Source organism: Osmerus mordax, chromosome 22, assembly GCF_038355195.1.
Source record: "Osmerus mordax isolate fOsmMor3 chromosome 22, fOsmMor3.pri, whole genome shotgun sequence".
Lineage (NCBI taxonomy): Eukaryota > Metazoa > Chordata > Actinopteri > Osmeriformes > Osmeridae > Osmerus > Osmerus mordax.
Window position 1 is genome coordinate 402501 of NC_090071.1, and position 18479 is coordinate 420979.

The 18479-nt window shown below is 51.6% G+C and overlaps 1 protein-coding gene across 1 annotated transcript in view; it reads left to right on the forward strand.

Annotated features, from left to right (window-relative positions):
- Positions 1 to 784: 784 nt before the first annotated feature.
- The window catches only part of LOC136966421 (nck-associated protein 5-like), a gene marked incomplete at its 3' end in the record, with an annotated part of 78091 nt that continues 60396 nt past the window's right edge, over positions 785 to 18479 (forward strand). Inside the window, exons 1-2 of the mRNA XM_067260926.1 lie at positions 785 to 900; positions 15773 to 15840. Of these exons, the coding sequence (XP_067117027.1) occupies positions 817 to 900; positions 15773 to 15840 (152 nt within the window). The remainder of the gene's footprint in view (positions 901 to 15772; positions 15841 to 18479) is intronic.

Genomic DNA, 18479 nt, shown 5'->3' on the forward strand with positions numbered 1-18479 from the left:
CAAAATGAGCTCTGACCGTGCGAGCGCAATATTGTTTTTGTTTGAGAGACATCATGGCTTGCAAACGGCCGAAGCATGGCAGTTAGCCCCGCCTCTCTCCTCCTCATAGCATTTAAATCTACAGACACAGAAATGACAACATACTTATTTACATTAGAAGCAAATGTGTCTTCAGTTAGGTCTGTTATAGGCGGCATATCGACAGCTTGATGATAATGTGTATTTTCTGAGTTTCTAGGTCCCTACCTCACTATGTCAGACAGGCTGTGACCCTTCAACATCCTGACCTCTGACCTCAGGGTTAGCTGCTTCAGCAGGAGGAAGTTGTGTGTTTACGCTGAGCAGAGAGAGCCCTGCTCTCTGTAAAGGAGTAGTATGCGTGAAGTGAAGTGTTTATCTTCTGCCTTGGGCTCTGATTGGCCAGGTCAGGCCTGTTCCCAGCTCTGTTTGGAGAGGGTGCAACAACAGCCAGTCAGGGGGGGGGTTCACGTCGTAACCACTCAGAGATGATCTCTGCTTCTGACCCCTGCAACCCTTCCGCTCACTATCTGGCCAGTGCAGAGCACAATAATAAACCGAGCGAGGGGGAGAGAGAGGAGGTGTTCAGTCATGAAGGAGTGTGGAGTCAGGGAGGGAGGCATGGACTCTGACCTCTGCTGAGGGGAATGTCCTGCTGACTCATTCCTGTGGCGCCTTTCTACAGGAACCACATGGAACAAGCCTCAAGTGTGACTTTGTCCTTGTTTTCCTCACCCGTTCCTCTCCTGGCCTTCTCCAGGGGCAGGGGTCGCCTGGGGTCGCCAGGGCCCGGGCAGGATGCAGAGGGAGAGGACATCTGTGAGCAGACTACAGCACAGGAGGGACACGCTGAAGAGACTGTCCCTGCAGAACACCCTGGGGGTAAGCTCTCCTCTCCTCTGTCAGGCAGTGGAGAGAAAGCAGGTTATTTTTCCTCTCTTTTAAACATCATTGTGTGATTGACGGCCTACTCTCGGTGTTCAGCTGTTCAACACACAAGTGGAAACTTGCGCAATGTGTGTGTGCATGTGTTGTGTGCACGGGTGTGTGTTTGTGGGTTACCTCAGTGAACGAGGCCAGCTAGGGTAAATACAGGACTGCACTGCTTTTCTAGTAGGCAGTGTTGAGAGAGAGAGTGTGTGTGTGTGCGTGCGCGTGTGTTTGGGTGCATATTGGCCTTCCCACCTCATTGTGTTCCATCACTGCTCCCATCATTGGTCTGATGTAGACGATGTCTCATAAACGGGGTGATGGATGAAAGCATTTGTCTTCTGATTCACAATGCAAACATGTCAGGAGCTGTGGAAACCAAAACGATCGATGTTGTCATTACAGAACTGTGTGTGCCTGTTCATGGTCATTCAGTTTCATTTATATGACTCCTGTTTTATCACCGACAGCAACAACATGGTGAGATTGGACTCTCACGGCTCAGATCAGTCCCAGTCCTCTGACCTGATTAACTGTGCTGAGTGGGGATGGTATTGAGATATGCTTTATAATTTAACAGCACGCTGTCTGTTCATCTGCTCATGTATGTATTACCTCCTTCCCTCTCTCCCTCTCTCCCTCTCTCTCTCTCTCTCTCTCTCTCTCTCTCTCTCTCTCTCTCTCTCTCTCTCTCTCTCTCTCTCTCTCTCTCTCTCTCTCTCTCTCTCTCTCTCTCTCTCTCTCTCTCTCTCTCTCTCATTATGAGTGGGAGTGGGCCATACAGTACTGCTAGAGGGCCAGTTCTGATCTGGTGTGTGTGTTGGACTGGCATTGGGCCCTATGAACAGGTTCTAGTTTATGTTAGACGATTGCCTAGGTTCTGTATGTTATGTGGCCTGGTTCTGTGGCCTGGGTCTGTGGCCTGGGTCTGTGACCTGGGTCTGTGGCCTGGGTCTGTGACCTGGGTCTGGTTCTGTGGCCTGGGTCTGGTTCTGTGGCCTGGGTCTGGTTCTGTGACCTGGGTCTGGTTCTGTGGCCTGGGTCTGTGACCTGGGTCTGTGGCCTGGGTCTGTGGCCTGGGTCTGTGACCTGGGTCTGGTTCTGTGGCCTGGGTCTGGTTCTGTGGCCTGGGTCTGTGGCCTGGGTCTGTGGCCTGGGTCTGTGGCCTGGGTCTGGGTCTGTGGCCTGGGTCTGGGTCTGTGGTCTGGGTCTGTGGCCTGGGTCTGTGGCCTGGGTCTGTGGCCTGGGTCTGTGACCTGGGTCTGGGTCTGTGGCCTGGGTCTGTGGTCTGGGTCTGTGACCTGGGTCTGGGTCTGTGGCCTGGGTCTGTGGTCTGGGTCTGTGACCTGGGTCTGGGTCTGTGGCCTGGGTCTGTGGTCTGGGTCTGTGACCTGGGTCTGGGTCTGTGGCCTGGGTCTGTGACCTGGGTCTGGGTCTGTGGCCTGGGTCTGTGGTCTGGGTCTGTGACCTGGGTCTGGGTCTGTGGCCTGGGTCAGTGGCCTGGGTCTGGGTCGGTGGCCTGGGCCTGGGTCTGGGTCTGTGGTCTGGGTCTGTGGCCTGGGTCTGTGGCCTGGGTCTGTGGCCTGGGTCTGTGGCCTGGGTCTGTGACCTGGGTCTGGTGCTGAGACATGGGCATGGTCCCAGCCCTTGTGACCCTGGGTGTGGGTCTGTGTAATGGGCATGGTCCCAGCATGGTCCCTGGCACAGATAAGCTTCCAGACCTTTAAACACTCCTTTTCCTGGGAGGATGTGACCCTCAGATCTACAAAAACAAGACAGACATTTCTCCCATTCCGTCTGGCTACAGGCCTGTCTCATGTTCCAGTTCTAGTCCTGTAAACGGGCTGGGTCTGTCAAACACTTATGTCATTTCACGTTTGTATATTTCTAAAGCATGTTACCCTCCAGCTAATTCTCGTTCAAACCTGTTCAGATAAGTATTTTTGGCATTGTTCTTTCATGTCTGTTTGGGTCACATTTTTGTCATGTCATAGTTAATATAACATAATTCAGGTCATCACTGTTGTCTGCCAAGGTAAAGACCTGGTTTAAAGCCACTGGAATGCCTTTACCTCAGTCTTTAGCTGCAAAGTGAGAAATCCCTCGAAACCTCAACGTCAGTACATGTTTAGTCTCTGACACATTCACGCACACCTGCTGTGTGAAGCTAATCTCCCCACACCTTCCAAAGACAAAACAGCCTGTCTCTTATGAAATGGTGGTGAAGTATTTAGGCTATGTCTCTTCCTACAGTTCCACCATGTGTAGACCAGCCCCACCCTCCCCACCCTCCACACAACATGAAAACAAACATGAGCCATGGGCTGACTTTTGTTTTGTGAAATGAAATTCAAATGATCACCACAACCATAACTCTACCGATGCATGAACAAGGTGTAACAGCAGTGCTGGGGCAGGTGTAACAGCAGGTCTGGGGCAGTGCTGGGGCAGGTGTAACAGCAGGTCTGGGGCAGTGCTGGGGAAGGTGTAACAGCAGGTCTGGGGCAGATGTAACAACAGCGCTGGGGCAGGTGTAACAGCAGGTCTGGGGCAGGTGTAACAGCAGGTCTGGGGCAGGTGTAACAGCATTGCTGGGGCAGGTGTAACAGCAGGTCTGAGACAGGTGTAACAGCATTGCTGGGGCAGGTGTAACAGCAGGTCTGGGGCAGGTGTAACAGCATTGCTGGGGCAGGTGTAACAGCAGGTCTGGGGCAGGTGTAACAGCATTGCTGGGGCAGGTGTAACAGCATTGCTGGGGCAGGTGTAACAGCAGGTCTGGGGCAGGTGTAACAGCATTGCTGGGGCAGGTGTAACAGCAGGTCTGGGGCAGGTGTAACAGCATTGCTGGGGCAGGTGTAACAGCAGGTCTGGGGCAGGTGTAACAGCATTGCTGGGGCAGGTGTAACAGCATTGCTGGGGCAGGTGTAACAGCAGGTCTGGGGCAGGTGTAACAGCATTGCTGGGGCAGGTGTAACAGCAGAGTAGTGAGGTTGATGTGTATTATTACTACGTTGAGATTCAAAGCTCTATTCTAAGTTTTATTTCATAGGAGGTTTAGCATTGCAGTTGGAGGGCTGCCTAACCCAGATTCTTACAAGCTTTGAAAAGCTGTTTTCCATCAACCAAACTCTCCTTCCTGCCAGAAGTGTTTCCTGTGTGTTCAGCCATGCAATCACACTCAGACATAATTAATAGAAAATACAAACAAATTGAGATCCCTCCATGCAGAGGGGGGTTAATAATCAAGTGTTACACATAACTGATTAAACGCTTGCTGCGTGGTTGTGAATAGCTGTGAATCTATTTGTTCTATGTGATAAATGTACTCCTAATTTTCTGTGCCAGGAAGGTGAATATGGTATCATGACATTCAATAGAACGTGATAATCAAGGAAGCCAATGACCCCATCTGCTTTCAGGTAAATACAACAACACAATAACATGATCCCTTAAGATCGTACTGTAAATCCATCCAGTACATTTGAGCAGTGAGTGTTCCTTGGCAGGACAGCTAACAAGCTCCTTCACGGCAGCATGCACTTACAGGCTGACATCGCTGACCTTCTGCTTATTAGCTTGTTTCACATTCTTCAAACCCCCCTTGATGACATGTGTATTTCTTGTCTAAAGAGAGCGGTACCCGCCCGCACGGAGGACCCACCCCCACCCGTACGCTAGCGTTAGCACTGTGTATGTGGAGATATAGTATGCTAGCGTTAGCACTGTGTATGTGGAGATATAGTATGCTAGCGTTAGCACTGTGTATGTGGAGATATAGTATGCTAGCGTTAGCACTGTGTATGTGGAGATATAGTATGCTAGCGTTAGCACTGTGTATGTGGAGATATAACACGCTAGCGTTAGCACTGTGTATGTGGAGATATAGTATGCTAGCGTTAGCACTGTGTGTGGAGATATAGTACGCTAGCGTTAGCACTGTGTATGTGGAGATATAACACGCTAGCGTTAGCACTGTGTATGTGGAGATATAGTATGCTAGCGTTAGCACTGTGTGTGGAGATATAGTACGCTAGCGTTAGCACTGTGTGTGTGGAGATATAGTATGCTAGCGTAAGCTCTGTGTGTGGAGATATAGTATGCTAGCGTTAGCTCTGTGTGTGGAGATATAGTATGCTAGCGTTAGCTCTGTGTGTGGAGATATAGTACGCTAGAGTTAGCTCTGTGTGTGGAGATATAGTACACTAGCGTTAGCTCTGTGTGTGGAGATATAGTATGCTAGCGTTAGCACTGTGTGTGGAGATATAGTACGCTAGCGTTAGCTAGCTCTGGGAGGTTATGAAGGAGGCTGGCAAAGGGCAGCTAGCAGGATTTGTTAGAAGAGGGGAAGAGCTCAGCATCTGTCAGTGAGGAAGTCCTCCTCATCCTCATCCTTCTCCACCTCATCCTCCCCTCTTCTTCATCCCCCACCTCTTCCTCATCCTCCACCCTGCAGCTGGGAAAGACGGAGGAAGAGAGAGGGGGGAGAGCGAGGAGGAGGTGGGTGTGTGAAAGAGGAGATAGAGGGTGTGGTGGGGTTAAGCCCATCCCGGGTTCATCTCCTTCACACACACACACACACACACACTGTGATCACATCCTGATCATGTTGGTCTGGGATCTGAGAACATCATTGGTTCCCAGTGATCACAGGTGTTGAAGGCAGCTTCCTACACCTGTCCGTGTTTGGAGGTTAAAGTTCAGGAAGTGTTTGTCCCTGAGAGCGTGTGACATGTTTACTCTGTTCCAGGGGACTGCTGCTGAGGGAGGCGTTGCAGGGGATTGCTAAATACAGAATAATCGCTTAAACAAGAGCAAATGACACAATGACATGTAATTTGTTAGGATATGAGTCACCGCTTTATGGAAAACAATTAGTCAGCTCTGGATGGCATCGGTATGATGCTTTGATTTAAAATGACCTAGAAACAAAAACACACACACACACAGCTCAGTGGTGTTGTGCAAGGCAGGGCCTGTCGACAGACATTCCTGGGCGAGGCTTGGTGGGGCTTGGTGAGGCGTGTGCTGAGACATGCTGAGGATGATCTGAGGGCTGGAATGCAGCCGGAGTCTGTAGCACTCATCCCTCTGAAGACCTCATCCCTCTGAAGACCTCATCCCTCTGAAGATGTCTTCACATCCCTCTGAAGACCTTAACCCTTCTGAAGACCTCATCCCTCTGAAGATGTCTTCACATCCCTCTGAAGACCTCATCCCTCTGAAAACCTCATCCCTCTGTAGCACTCATCCCTCTGAAGACCTCATCCCTCTGAAGACCTCATCCCTGTGAAGACCTCATCCCTCTGACGACCTCATCCCTCTGAAGATCTCATCCCTGTGAAGACCTCATCACTCTGAAGACCTCATCCCTCTCAGACACGAGCACACAGTCACCTCCTTCATTATAACAATAATAATACAGCTTATATGGGGGGCGCCTTTCTTAACACTCATCTTACAGAAAATGAGCTGTATAGGCTGAGTTTATGTAGGAATGTTGGGGCAACATGTTGCATCAGGCATGGGAGGACTACCAATACTTTCTCATTCAATATCCAGAGGAAAATTCTGTGCGAGAGAATTCATTGAGGAGACTTGATTATTTCAAATGACTATTTAACCGTTCCATTTCACTGTGTCATTCTCTCTCTCTCTCTCTCTCTCTCTCTCTCTCTCTCTCTCTCTCTCTCTCTCTCTCTCTCTCTCTCTCTCTCTCTCTCTCTCCCCCCCCCTCTTCCTCTCTATCTGTCTCATTCCTCCCTCTCTCTCTCTGTCTCTCTCTCTTTGTCGAGTGTTCCTCTATCTTTCTGAGGAGAGTATTCCAGAGGCAAATGTCAGTTCATTCACTGAGTCTGGCTGTCAGTTCCCATTGCACTGCTCAATCACACGCACGCATTAACGCATGCACGCATGCACAGAGGCAGACTTGGGGAGCAGGGAGGAGGCAGGGGCAGGAAACAGGTCAGAGATTCAGGGGTAACTTTGTTAATGTTTGATGACCATGCTCACATTAACACACAACACACCTGCTACTCCCTACACACACACACACACACACACCGCCTGAAAAAGAGGGTGAGGAGGAGAGAGAAAGAGAAACAATTCTGTAGGCATATGTAGACATAGACTGTGAGAGTGAGAGGGAAAGAGAGAGGGGCTAGAATGGACCATGCTGCCATGGTATCGATATGCAGGAACGTTTCCAACATTCCTGTTCTGGAGCTGCTTCTGGTGAGTACTTCATCATCATCCTCTTATCTCCTCTTACTTCTCTCCTCATCCTCCATCCTCTTCTCCTCATCTTTCTCCTCATCCTTCTCTCTTCCTCCTTCTTAATAGTGTCTAGCTGTGTTGGGTAGTGTGTCCTGGGATGGAGGAGAGGAGAGGAGGAGGAGAGTAGGAATGAGTTTCAGATGAGACAAGGCTTTACATTTACAATTACATTTAGTCATTTAGCAGACGCTGTTATCCAGAGCGACTTTTACAGTAAGTACAGGGACATTCCCCCGAGGCAAGTAGGGTGAAGTGCCTTTTCCAAGGACACAACATCATTTGGAACAGCCGGGAATCGAACTGGCAACCTTCTGATTACTAGCCCGATTCCCTAACCGCTCAGCCACCTGACTCCCATTTGACTTCTATCTGGAGAGAGGAAATTCCCCCCATCTTCTGTGGAAGGATTGAGAGGTGATTTGTGTTTCTGTGAAAACATGAGCTTCTGAGGTTTTTCCCCCTAAAGTGTCTAAAGTGGAATCCTCTGTGAGGGTTAGGGTGAGGATCCTCTGGGAGGGTGAGGATGCTCTGTGAGGGTTAGGGTGAGGATCCTCTGGGAGGGTTAGGGTGAGGATCCTCTGGGAGGGTGAGGGTGAGGATGCTCTGTGAGGGTTAGGGTGAGGATGCTCTGTGAGGGTGAGGATGCTCTGGGAGGGTTAGGGTGAGGATGCTCTGTGAGGGTTAGGGTGAGGATGCTCTGGGAGGGTTAGGGTGAGGATGCTCTGGGAGGGTGAGGGTGAGGATGCTCTGGGAGGGTGAGGGTGAGGATGCTCTGGGAGGGTGAGGGTGAGGATGCTCTGGGAGGGTTAGGGTGAGGATGCTCTGGGAGGGTTAGGGTGAGGATGCTCTGGGAGGGTGAGGGTGAGGATGCTCTGGGAGGGTGAGGGTGAGGATGCTCTGGGAGGGTTAGGGTGAGGATGCTCTGGGAGGGTGAGGATGCTCTGGGAGGGTGAGGGTGAGGATGCTCTGGGAGGGTTAGGGTGAGGATGCTCTGGGAGGGTTAGGGTGAGGATGCTCTGGGAGGGTGAGGATGCTCTGGGAGGGTTAGGGTGAGGATGCTCTGGGAGGGTTAGGGTGAGGATGCTCTGTAAGGGTTAGGGTGAGGATCCTCTGGGAGGGTTAGGGTGAGGATGCTCTGTGAGGGTGAGGATGCTCTGGGAGGGTGAGGGTGAGGATGCTCTGGGAGGGTGAGGATGCTCTGTGAGGGTTAGGGTGAGGATGCTCTGGGAGGGTGAGGATGCTCTGTGAGGGTTAGGGTGAGGATGCTCTGGGAGGGTGAGGATGCTCTGGGAGGGTGAGGATGCTCTGTGAGGGTTAGGGTGAGGATGCTCTGGGAGGGTGAGGATGCTCTGGGAGGGTGAGGATCCTCTGGGAGGGTTAGGCTCCTCTGTGACCAAGAGGTGGAGAGGCTGGGATGCATGTTTCACCCTGCTACTCTGAGACCACCCCCACCCCCCCCCCCCCCCACTACCACCCGCCCTGTGCTAACTTGACACGTTTGTTTTTAACGGTCTAAACATTCCTGTGTATGGAGGCTGGCTGGCTGATTGTGTGTGTGTGGAAGCTGGCTAACTGGCTGGCTGATTGTGTGTGTGTGTGTGGAGGCTGGCTGGCTGACTGTGTGTGTGTGTGTGTGTGTGTGTGGAGGCTGGCTGGCTGACTGTGTGTGTGTGTGTGGAGGCTGGCTGGCTGGCTGTGTGTGTGGAGGCTGGCTGGCTGGCTGTGTGTGTGGAGGCTGGCTGGCTGGCTGACTGTGTGTGTGTGTGTGTGTGTGTGGAGGCTGGCTGGCTGCTCTACGTAGCATATGCTAACACCCTGCAGCTGCAGTCGTCACCCAGCCTTGAATAGGAAGTCATGGATGATTAATTAACTTTGCCCTCGTTTGAGCTTGCCTTATTACCTTTAAACAGCTGAATTTGAGCTCTGCATTCCCCTACTTTCCCCCAATGAAGGTATATATTATTCATGCAGCGCTGGAAGCTGGAGTTCAGTCAGAGCGTGTGTTTGTGTGGTTGTGTGTTTGGAGATTGGCGTGTCTGACTTTATGTGTGATGGTTGTATCAGCTGCTCTGCCTTTCAGCCTCAGTCAGGGTTAGGAACACACACACCTCAGTCAGGGTTAGGAACACACACACCTCAGTCAGGGTTAGGAACACACACACCTCAGTCAGGGTTAGGAACACACACACCTCAGTCAGGGTTAGGAACAAACACACACACCTCAGTCAGGGTTAGGGTTAGGAACACACACACTTCAGTCAGGGTTAGGAACACACACACCTCAGTCAGGTTTAAGAACACATACACTTCAGTCAGGGTTAGGGTTAGGCCAGGACCTGAACTGCAAACAGCTGATGAAAGCCTGGATGAACTGTAAAGTATGTGTTTGATGACAGGTTTCTCAGTGATCAGCAGGTGATCAGAGGTGCTGGTGTCTGGACCGGCTGATGGAACCTCCTAGAACACACTCAGTAAACGCTTCCGTCCCTAGGTACTTAAACACACACACCTTCCAGGTGAGGCAGCTGGTGGTCTGGAATGACTCTTACTGCTGTGTGTGTATGTGTGTGCGTGTGGTGTGTGTGTGGTGTGTGTGTGGTGTGTGTGTGCAGCGAGGTGGGCCTCAGGTGAGCAGCCTCAGGGATGGAGGGAGGGAGGGAGGGAGGGGGGAAGGGGTTGGGACCCGGGGTCAGAAGTCAGTCCCTCCCTCTCTCTGCCTCTCTCTGCCTCCCTCCCTCACCCCTGCCTCCCTGCCTCCCTGATAGCCAGCATCAGCATAATGAGAGTTAGAGGGGTGAGGGGCTCCTGGCTGAATCATTCTGCAGCTCCTCTGACCTACTTCCTGTCTCATGTCGTGACTTCAGTGGGTCTGACAGAACAGAGAAGCATTCCTTTGGTCTCAAGACACATCTCTCTCTCTCTCTCTCTCTCTCTCTCTCTCTCTCTCTCTCTCTCTCTCTCTCTCTCTCTCTTCTCCCTCTCCCTCTCTCTTCTCCCTCTCTCTCTCTCTTCTCCCTCTCCCTCTCTCTTCTCCCTCTCTTTCTCTCTCTCTCTCTCTCTCTCTCCACGTGTTCCAGCAGGGATTAAATCCACCACATGAATGACCCAGATGAAGAGGCTTCGCTAGGTAAACAAATACTGACCGTGCTGCGGTGTTGTTGTCGTGGGGGAGACAGACGTCCTGTAGATGAGATCTCACAGCAGGCATCAGCACACCAGTCACAACTCACAGACTTCTTAGACCCAGAAACAGCCGGGCATCTTCACCCTGGAACAGCCGGGCATCTTCACCCTGGAACAGCCGGGCATCTTCACCCTGGAACAGCCGGGCATCTTCACCCTGGAACAGCCGGGCATCTTCACCCTGGAACAGCCGGGCATCTTCACCCTGGAACAGCCGGGCATCTTCACCCTGGAACAGCCGGGCTGCTTCACCCTGGAACAGCCGGGCTGCTTCACCCTGGAACAGCCGGGCTGCTTCACCCTGGAACAGGGACATCCTCTCTAAAGCAGCAGAACCAGCAGCTCTGTCTCCCCACCCCCCCACGGCCTATCTGGAATCAATCAAACAAACATGGCCGCTAAAAATAGACCTCCACTTGAGTAGATGACAGCGGTCATTAGTGTGGGGGTACATAGCAGACGGGATATCTTCACATTCCTGACGGAGAGGTTGAGGGAAGTTTGTCCTCGTTTATTTCAAGTGAAAAAATGTGTGAAGCAGCTGTGCTGTTCTGCTGTGGCAGCTCCTCAACTCCGACCACTGAAACACTGTTAGAACCTCAGCTCTGACCACTGAAACACTGTTAGAACCTCAGCTCTGACCACTGAAACACTGTTAAAAACACTCACGTCTGAACCTTAATCTACTGCTGGACTTCTGATATGCACTATGTGTGTGTGTGTCTGTGGCAACTTAATATAGTGTAAATTAATATAGTGTAAAAATGTTAATGTTATTTGACAATTTACGTACCTCTACCACAGTTGTGTAACATCCTCAGAGGCTGGAGAGGAGAGGCTGGAGGGGAGAGGCTGGAGGGGAGAGGCTTGGAGGGGAGAGGCTGGAGGGGAGAGGCTACTCCAGAGAGTCTGTTAGCTGTCAGTCACACTGCACCCTTCAGACAGCCTGGTATTCATGACCTCACAGAGTCCTCTCAGAGGTCAAAGTTCAGGACAATAATCATTTCCTGCATTTCCCATTCCTCATCCAAGATAACCTTTCTGGCCTCAACGCTTGCACACACACTCACACAACCTGTGAAACCAGTAGCCCATGATGTTACTTTACAGTTGTCCGTCACTGTCACTGAAGGCAGGAGACATGGGTGTGATGAGCATGAGAGGCATGGAGAGATGACAGGAGCCACAACAAACACAGTCCTGGTGGCACATTAGCATACACCCCCATTACCCCCCCCCCCCCCCCCCCCTTACTACCAGAAACCTCCTGAACACATTCCTGGAGAACACAGACAATCAGGTTGAAACATAACCCACAGATCTGTTTCCCCGGGAAACATCGATGGTGCTGGCACAAACAACACATTGTCTGATTCTTCCACAATGGTCCTTAGATAGATTTAGCTTAAATGGTTGTAAATATTGCTGACGGGCTCGAGTGCTTTCCCCAGGAATGTGTCTCACCTCCACATCTGCCCAGCACATGCCTGGACTCGGAGACAGACTGCCCAGGGAGACAGACTGGGGATGAAACAGTCTGTCATAAACCTGACACTAGCTGCCCTTAGTCATTCAGTAGTCATTGAACACCTGCTAGCTGGATGTTGTGGGTTGTGTCTAGTCACTATGGATGTTGTGTGTTGTGTCTGGTCACTATGGATGTTGTGTGTTGTGTCTGGTCACTATGGATGTTGTGTGTTGTGTCTGGTCACTATGGATGTTGTGTGTTGTGTCTGGTCACTATGAATGTTGTGTGTTGTGTCTGGTCACTATGGATGTTTGCCTCAGAGAGACTCTGTGAGGGTTAGGGTTCACTTCCTTTCTCTCTTGTTCAGGTGGATGTTCTCTCTCTCTTCCATCAGCTGCTTATTTAAGACTCTTAGACCCTGAACTGAGTCACGCCTGTTCTCGTAGAGATGGACAACAGCTTCCCCTGGTCATGGCTGGGGCAAACAGAAGCCCAGGATCCCTGCTGAAGAGACATCTGTTCAACACCAGCCCTGTTACCTGATCCCCTATCCTCTGTCAGATCTCCTCTGGTCTCTCTGTCTCTGTCTCTCTCTGTCAGTCCATCTAGCTCACTGTCTTCCTATCCCTCCCTCCCTCCCTCCCTCCCTCCCTCCCTCCCTCCCTCCCTCCCTCCCTCCCTCCCTCCCTCCCTCCCTCCCTCCCTCCCTCCCTCCCTCCCCCCTCCCCCCCTCTCTCTCTCTCTCTCTAAGGGGGCATTATTCTGGGTTGCCAGGTTTCCTTTTAATTTCCGTCATCCCCCCTCCCGGTCTAAACACACCTGGTCGTGGATGAGTCCCCAGACGATAGTAAGGCTGCTGGTCACTGACAGACAGTCCCAGACACGCCCTCCACATTCCTGTTATGGTTGGAAACATGGACCCTGGGGTGAATACCACTGTGTTTATTTTTCTGACACACATTCCTTTGGAGCTCCTCCCTAGTTAGAGTTTCCCCTCTGGAGGGAGGGTCAGTTCTGCTGCAACAGGCGTGTTGCTAGCGTGTGCTTGGTCTTGACACAGGTAGCTCTGTAGCAGTGCCGGACTGCAGGGAGAGTATGTTTTCTCTGCGGGGTGATTTGCATGGTGAACAGTTTGTCAGTGTTCAGCAGCAGGCATGAATGCCCCTGTATGAACAAGAGGGGAGAGAGGCCTGGTGAGGCTGGGACTTATCTTCGTGTTTGGAAAGATAATCTGCAGGATTTGGATTCCTGTCTGTGGCTCGGTGTTGATGTGGGGAGAGAGAAACCTGGGAGTGGAGACTGTGTGTGTGTGTGGGCTTGAGAGACCAGGGAACATCTGATAAGCAGCAGGAACCCCCTGCAGGAGGAACAGGCTGTCTTTGTCCAGACAGGTAATCCCACTCCTCAGCACTCTGGACAGGTATGCAAGTGTGGAACCCTCCCCCAGAGAGCCTCCACCGCGCTGGCTCCTCCCCCACGCTGGCTCCTCCCCCACGCTGGCTCCTCCCCCACTGAGCCTCCACCGCGCTGGCTCCTCCCCTGCGCTGGCTCCTCCCCCGCGCTGGCTCCTCCCCAGCGCTGGCTCCACCCTTCTACCAGAAAGCCATGATAAAAACGTGCATTGTCCCTTTATGGACAGCTGTGAGGGGCTCATGTTTGTCTGAGGAGGCAGGCTGGTGTCCGCAGACCCCACTACGCTCGCCATAGCAACCCTTCCCCCGGAAACGGGAGTGGTTGCCCCTGGCGCCCCTCTAAGGTTATCTGAGGGATTTCAGCATGGACTGGTTGTCTGATGAGGAAGAGGAAGACCAGAGCTGGACCTCAACCCTGATGAGGGAGAGGACCAGAGCTGGACCTCAACCCTGATGAGGGAGAGGAAGACCAGAGCTGGACCTCAACCCTGATGAGGGAGAGGACCAGAGCTGGATTTCAACCCTGATGAGGGAGGCAGGGAGAGACTGTCTTCACATGACCAATAACCTGCCAACCCAATCACACACACACACACACACACACACACACACACACACACACACACACACACACACACACACACACACACACGTCACACACACCCCCAAGCACGCTGCTGCTACTGCAACATTCGAACAGCTGTACTGCATCTGTCATATTACTGAATAGCAATGCAGCGGTCAGATTATATATATATTTATTAGTGGTGGGCCGTTATCGGCGTTAACGCGCGTTAACGCGCTGTGACTCTTAACGGCGATAAAAAAAATATCGCCGTTAATCTATTCTCAAAGTTGGGTTGGGAGCTGGGTCTATACTACGCAAGCTATGATGACTTTCACCTTGATATTTCAGCGCGGATGTATACCTAGCCGAATTGCACTGTAGAGGGCGAGAACGAGTCTTTGAACCTGTGTGTATGCCTTGTGTATGAAATTATCACATCAAACGTGACGTGCTAACATCGATGCAGCTATGAAACCTCCTGGTTTGCTTCAGGGAAAATGTATTTTTAAGAAGCTTCAGAATGGAAACCTCGACAAGACTAAGGTTGTTTGCGCCTTGTGCTATGCGGAATTAGTTTACTGTAGGAGTTATTCCAGTTTACATTTAGTCATTTAGTCATTTAGCAGACGCTAGTTTCAAATACCACCTAAACGCAAAGCATCCCTTAGCTAATGCGGAAGATGCCGGGCCAAGCACTGATGTAGGTTAGCGCAGGCGAAGAGTCGTCGTCAAACTACGTTTGAGTGCAACCCAGGCAAGCCCGTCACCACAGCTCTATCAGCCAAGCTAATCTAATAAACAGTAAATAAACACAAGTACATCTTATTGAACATAATTTATTTTCATCACCAATTATCATAGTAGAACAGCTTTCTCAAGCAGTTTGTGATGTATTTTGGAAACAGGAGATGAGCTCCTGGTCTAATGCGCCACCTGGTTTGAGAAACCCGTTCTCAAAGACTTACTTTTAGTCATTATTTGGGTAGCACACATATTCTGAATGCCTTCGGCGGAATTCAAATGAGCCATTTTAATCTAGATTAATCTAGATTAACGCATAGATTACAGTGAGATTAATCTAGATTAAAAAAATGAATATATACCCACCACTAATATTTATACGTTGTTTTGATCAATTTTTACCTGTACTTTCACAGGCCAGAACAGGCTATAGCTAACAGGACATTGATTCTGTTTACAGCATCCATGAAGGGAGTCTTGGACACTGCTTGTTCATGTCCCTGAGGAAATCCCCGTCATTTAATTAAATTACACCCTGAGAGCACATGACTGAAGTCTAGGAAATCAATGCCAGGCATCTGTCCTGCTGAGATAGTGGTCTGGCTCGGAGATTTGTCAGGAGCTGGAGAGATTACATCAAGTTCATTAGTATCGGTCATGAGAGCCGCGCTAGCCGCCAAAACGCTATCTGGTTATTCATTAGCAATCACAGTCACTCTCACCACTGCTCTCTGCTCAGCTCACATGTGGAATACTACGCTTTTGTGGCCTATTTCTTACACCCCTCCCCCTCCCTTCTTCTGTTTTATACAGTCAGGTCTTAGAGAAGCAAATCATTAGGACAAGCCAAATAAGCTGAACATCTGTTTTTCCATCCTGGTCTCAGCTCATTGGGTCCAAGCTGTAATTCAGTAGCACACGTTTAGTTGAGTGTGGCGATTCCCTCTTGACATGACACAGCTGGTGTGCTGCATGGCCTCAAGGACTTACCATGAGGAGCTTCTGGAGTTACCCTTTCCTCTCTCTCTCTGTCTGGAGGGGTTAGGGTCTGGAGGGGTGGATGTCTGGGGTCTGGTTTAAGGTTTAAGTCATAATCTTGTGTGGTTGAGCGCAAGTGTTTTGGTTTGTTTTATTCCTGTTTCCGTGCTGACCAGGTTTGTCCTGTGTTGTTATTCACAGGAGGACTCCAACAGATACATCGAGGAGCTTCTTCACCAGCTGGAGGAGGAGCGGAGAGGGGTGAGGAGGTAAGGAGAGGGGTGAGGAGGAGCGGAGAGGGGTGAGGAGGAGCGGAGAGGAGGTAAGGAGAGGGGTGAGGAGGTAAGGAGAGAGGTGAGGAGAGGGGTAAGGAAGAAGGGTGCAGAGGTAAGGAGAGGGGTGAGGTGGTAGGGAGATTTGTTTGACAGATGTGTGTTGTGTTGGTAGATTCTCCATTCCACCGCTGCGGCATCTGAAACAATGTTTTAGGAGACAAGCTTTGTGTGTAGACTTGAGAAATGCTGCTTTGGGTCAAACCCACTAAACGTGACAAAAGAGTAGAGTTTTTAGCCCAGTGTTTGGCTGGCCTGGGGCATTTATCACGTCATCTAATGACCTTGGCACTCCATCTCAGTCCTCACAGTGACACAACGTCCACAAGAGAAGAGAGACCATTTCTTAAACTTCACCCCTCCATTGTGCTGCTTCTTTCCATCTCAATGGTGTTGGTGGCCCCCCTTCTCTGGGGTTATTTCCCCCCTGAGTGGGCAGGTGGGGGTCTGTGTGTGTGTGTGTGTGAGAGGTTGCGTAGGGGTCCCTAGGTGGGAGGTGCAGGGGGTACAGGAGAATGAGGGGCTTCTGACCCCAGTGTTTACCAGCCCAGGGTCCCTCACCCAGGGTCCCTCACCTAGGAAGTGATGTAATACAGGGGATTGTCCTTCCTGACGCCCCTAACTACTTGCCACACACACACACATAGACACACACAGAGGAGATCTCCCTCTTATACGACAGTGTCAGATCCCCCCTGTGGAGTCAGGACAGCCAGTGCACGTTTCCATGGAGGGAAGACAAGGATCGGTATAAAGACACATCTTTGTGATGGAGACTTTTGCAGATGGATGACTTGGCTGTGGTTTGGTTCCTGTTTTCCCTGGGATGTTGGCAGAACAGGACGGTGACAGTGATGGATGACACCATAAAGTCTTTTGTTCATCTGGAGCAGAAAGCTGTGCTGTGGAGGCCTCCTCCCCTCATTAGACGGTGTCTCATCACTGCATTGTAGAGAAATCACGCCCTCCCACCCTCTAACCTTCTGAATATGGAGGCCATCAATCCTCCAGAGGGAGGAAGGAGAGACACTTACATTCCACTCATCTTGGACTTCCTTGTTTTATGACCTTTTCCTGTTCTCCTGTTTATTCCTGGAATTTATTATTTACTGTTTCACTGTTGTCATATTAACACACGTTTGAGGGAGTGATTGTCATGGAACTTTGCATGTACCATTGTTAAATCCCGAAAACACAATTGTATTTAATGTTATGATTTAAAACCAAAACATGTTTTATTTAGATTTGATAGAACAACACTTAAAATTACAGCTTTACTTTCTCTGGGCTATTCTCTTAGAAGCATCTACTATCTGCTTCGATTTCTTCTCATATCCCTCCTCCCTCTTAGCCCGCCTCTCCTCCATCAACAAGAAGCACTTTCCTGACAAAAACAAACAGCAGCTTTTCATCCTCCAGTGTCAACATCAGGTGGACCAGAAGGGTTGACTCTCACCAACCCTGCCCCCCTCACACAACCCCCTCACCAACCCTGCCCCCTCGCCAACCCCCCTCACCAACCTGCCCCCCTCGCCAACCCCCCTCACCAACCATGCCCCCTCGCCAACTCCCCCTCACCAACCCTGCCCCCCTCACCAACCCCCTTCACCAACCCTGCCCCCTCGCCAACCCTGCCCCCCCTCACCAACCCCCTTCACCAACCCTGCCCCCTCGCCAACCCCCCTTACCAACCCTGCCCCCTCACCAACCCTGCCCCCTCACCAACCCTGCCCCCTCGCCAACCCTGCCCCCCTCACCAACCCCCTTCACCAAACCCTGCCCCCTCGCCAACCCCCCTCACCAACCCTGCCCCCTCACCAACCATGCCCCCTCGCCAACCCCCCTCACCAACCCTGCCCCCCTCACCAACCCCCTTCACCAACCCTGCCCCCCTCACCAACCCCCTTCACCAACCCTGCCCCCATCGCCAACCCCCCTCACCCAACCCTGCCCCCTCAGCAACCATGCCCCCTCGCCAACCCCCCCTCACCAACCCTGCCCCCCTCACCAACCCCCTTCACCAACCCTGCCCCTCGCCAACCCTGCCCCCCTCACCAACCCCCTTCACCAACCCTGCCCCCTCGCCAACCCCCCTCACCAACCCTGCCCCCTCACCAACCCTGCCCCCCTCACCAACCCCCCTCACCAACCCTGCCACCTCACCAACCCCCCTCACCAACCCTGCCCCCTCGCCAACCCCCCTCACCAACCCTGCCCCCTCACCAACCCTGCCACCTCGCCAACCCCCCTCACCAACCCTGCCCCCTCGCCAACCCCCCTCACCAACCCTGCCCCCTTGCCCAACCCTGCCCCCTTCACCAACCCCCTTCAACAACCCTGCCCCCTCACCAACCCTGCCCCCTCACCAACCAAGAAAGTTGATTCTCTGCCTCTCTACTCAGGCCAAGGCCAGGGGAACTTACAAGTTTAATAGGATAAGTTGACCAGTCCTAATGCTATAATGTGATAAAGCTAAGCTTCCCTGAGACCTCCTGTTCTTCTGGGGTCTGTGTGGTCTCCTTGAGCAGAGACTGATCCCTCCTTTACAGGGCAGGCTCTGCTCCACCACATCTCCA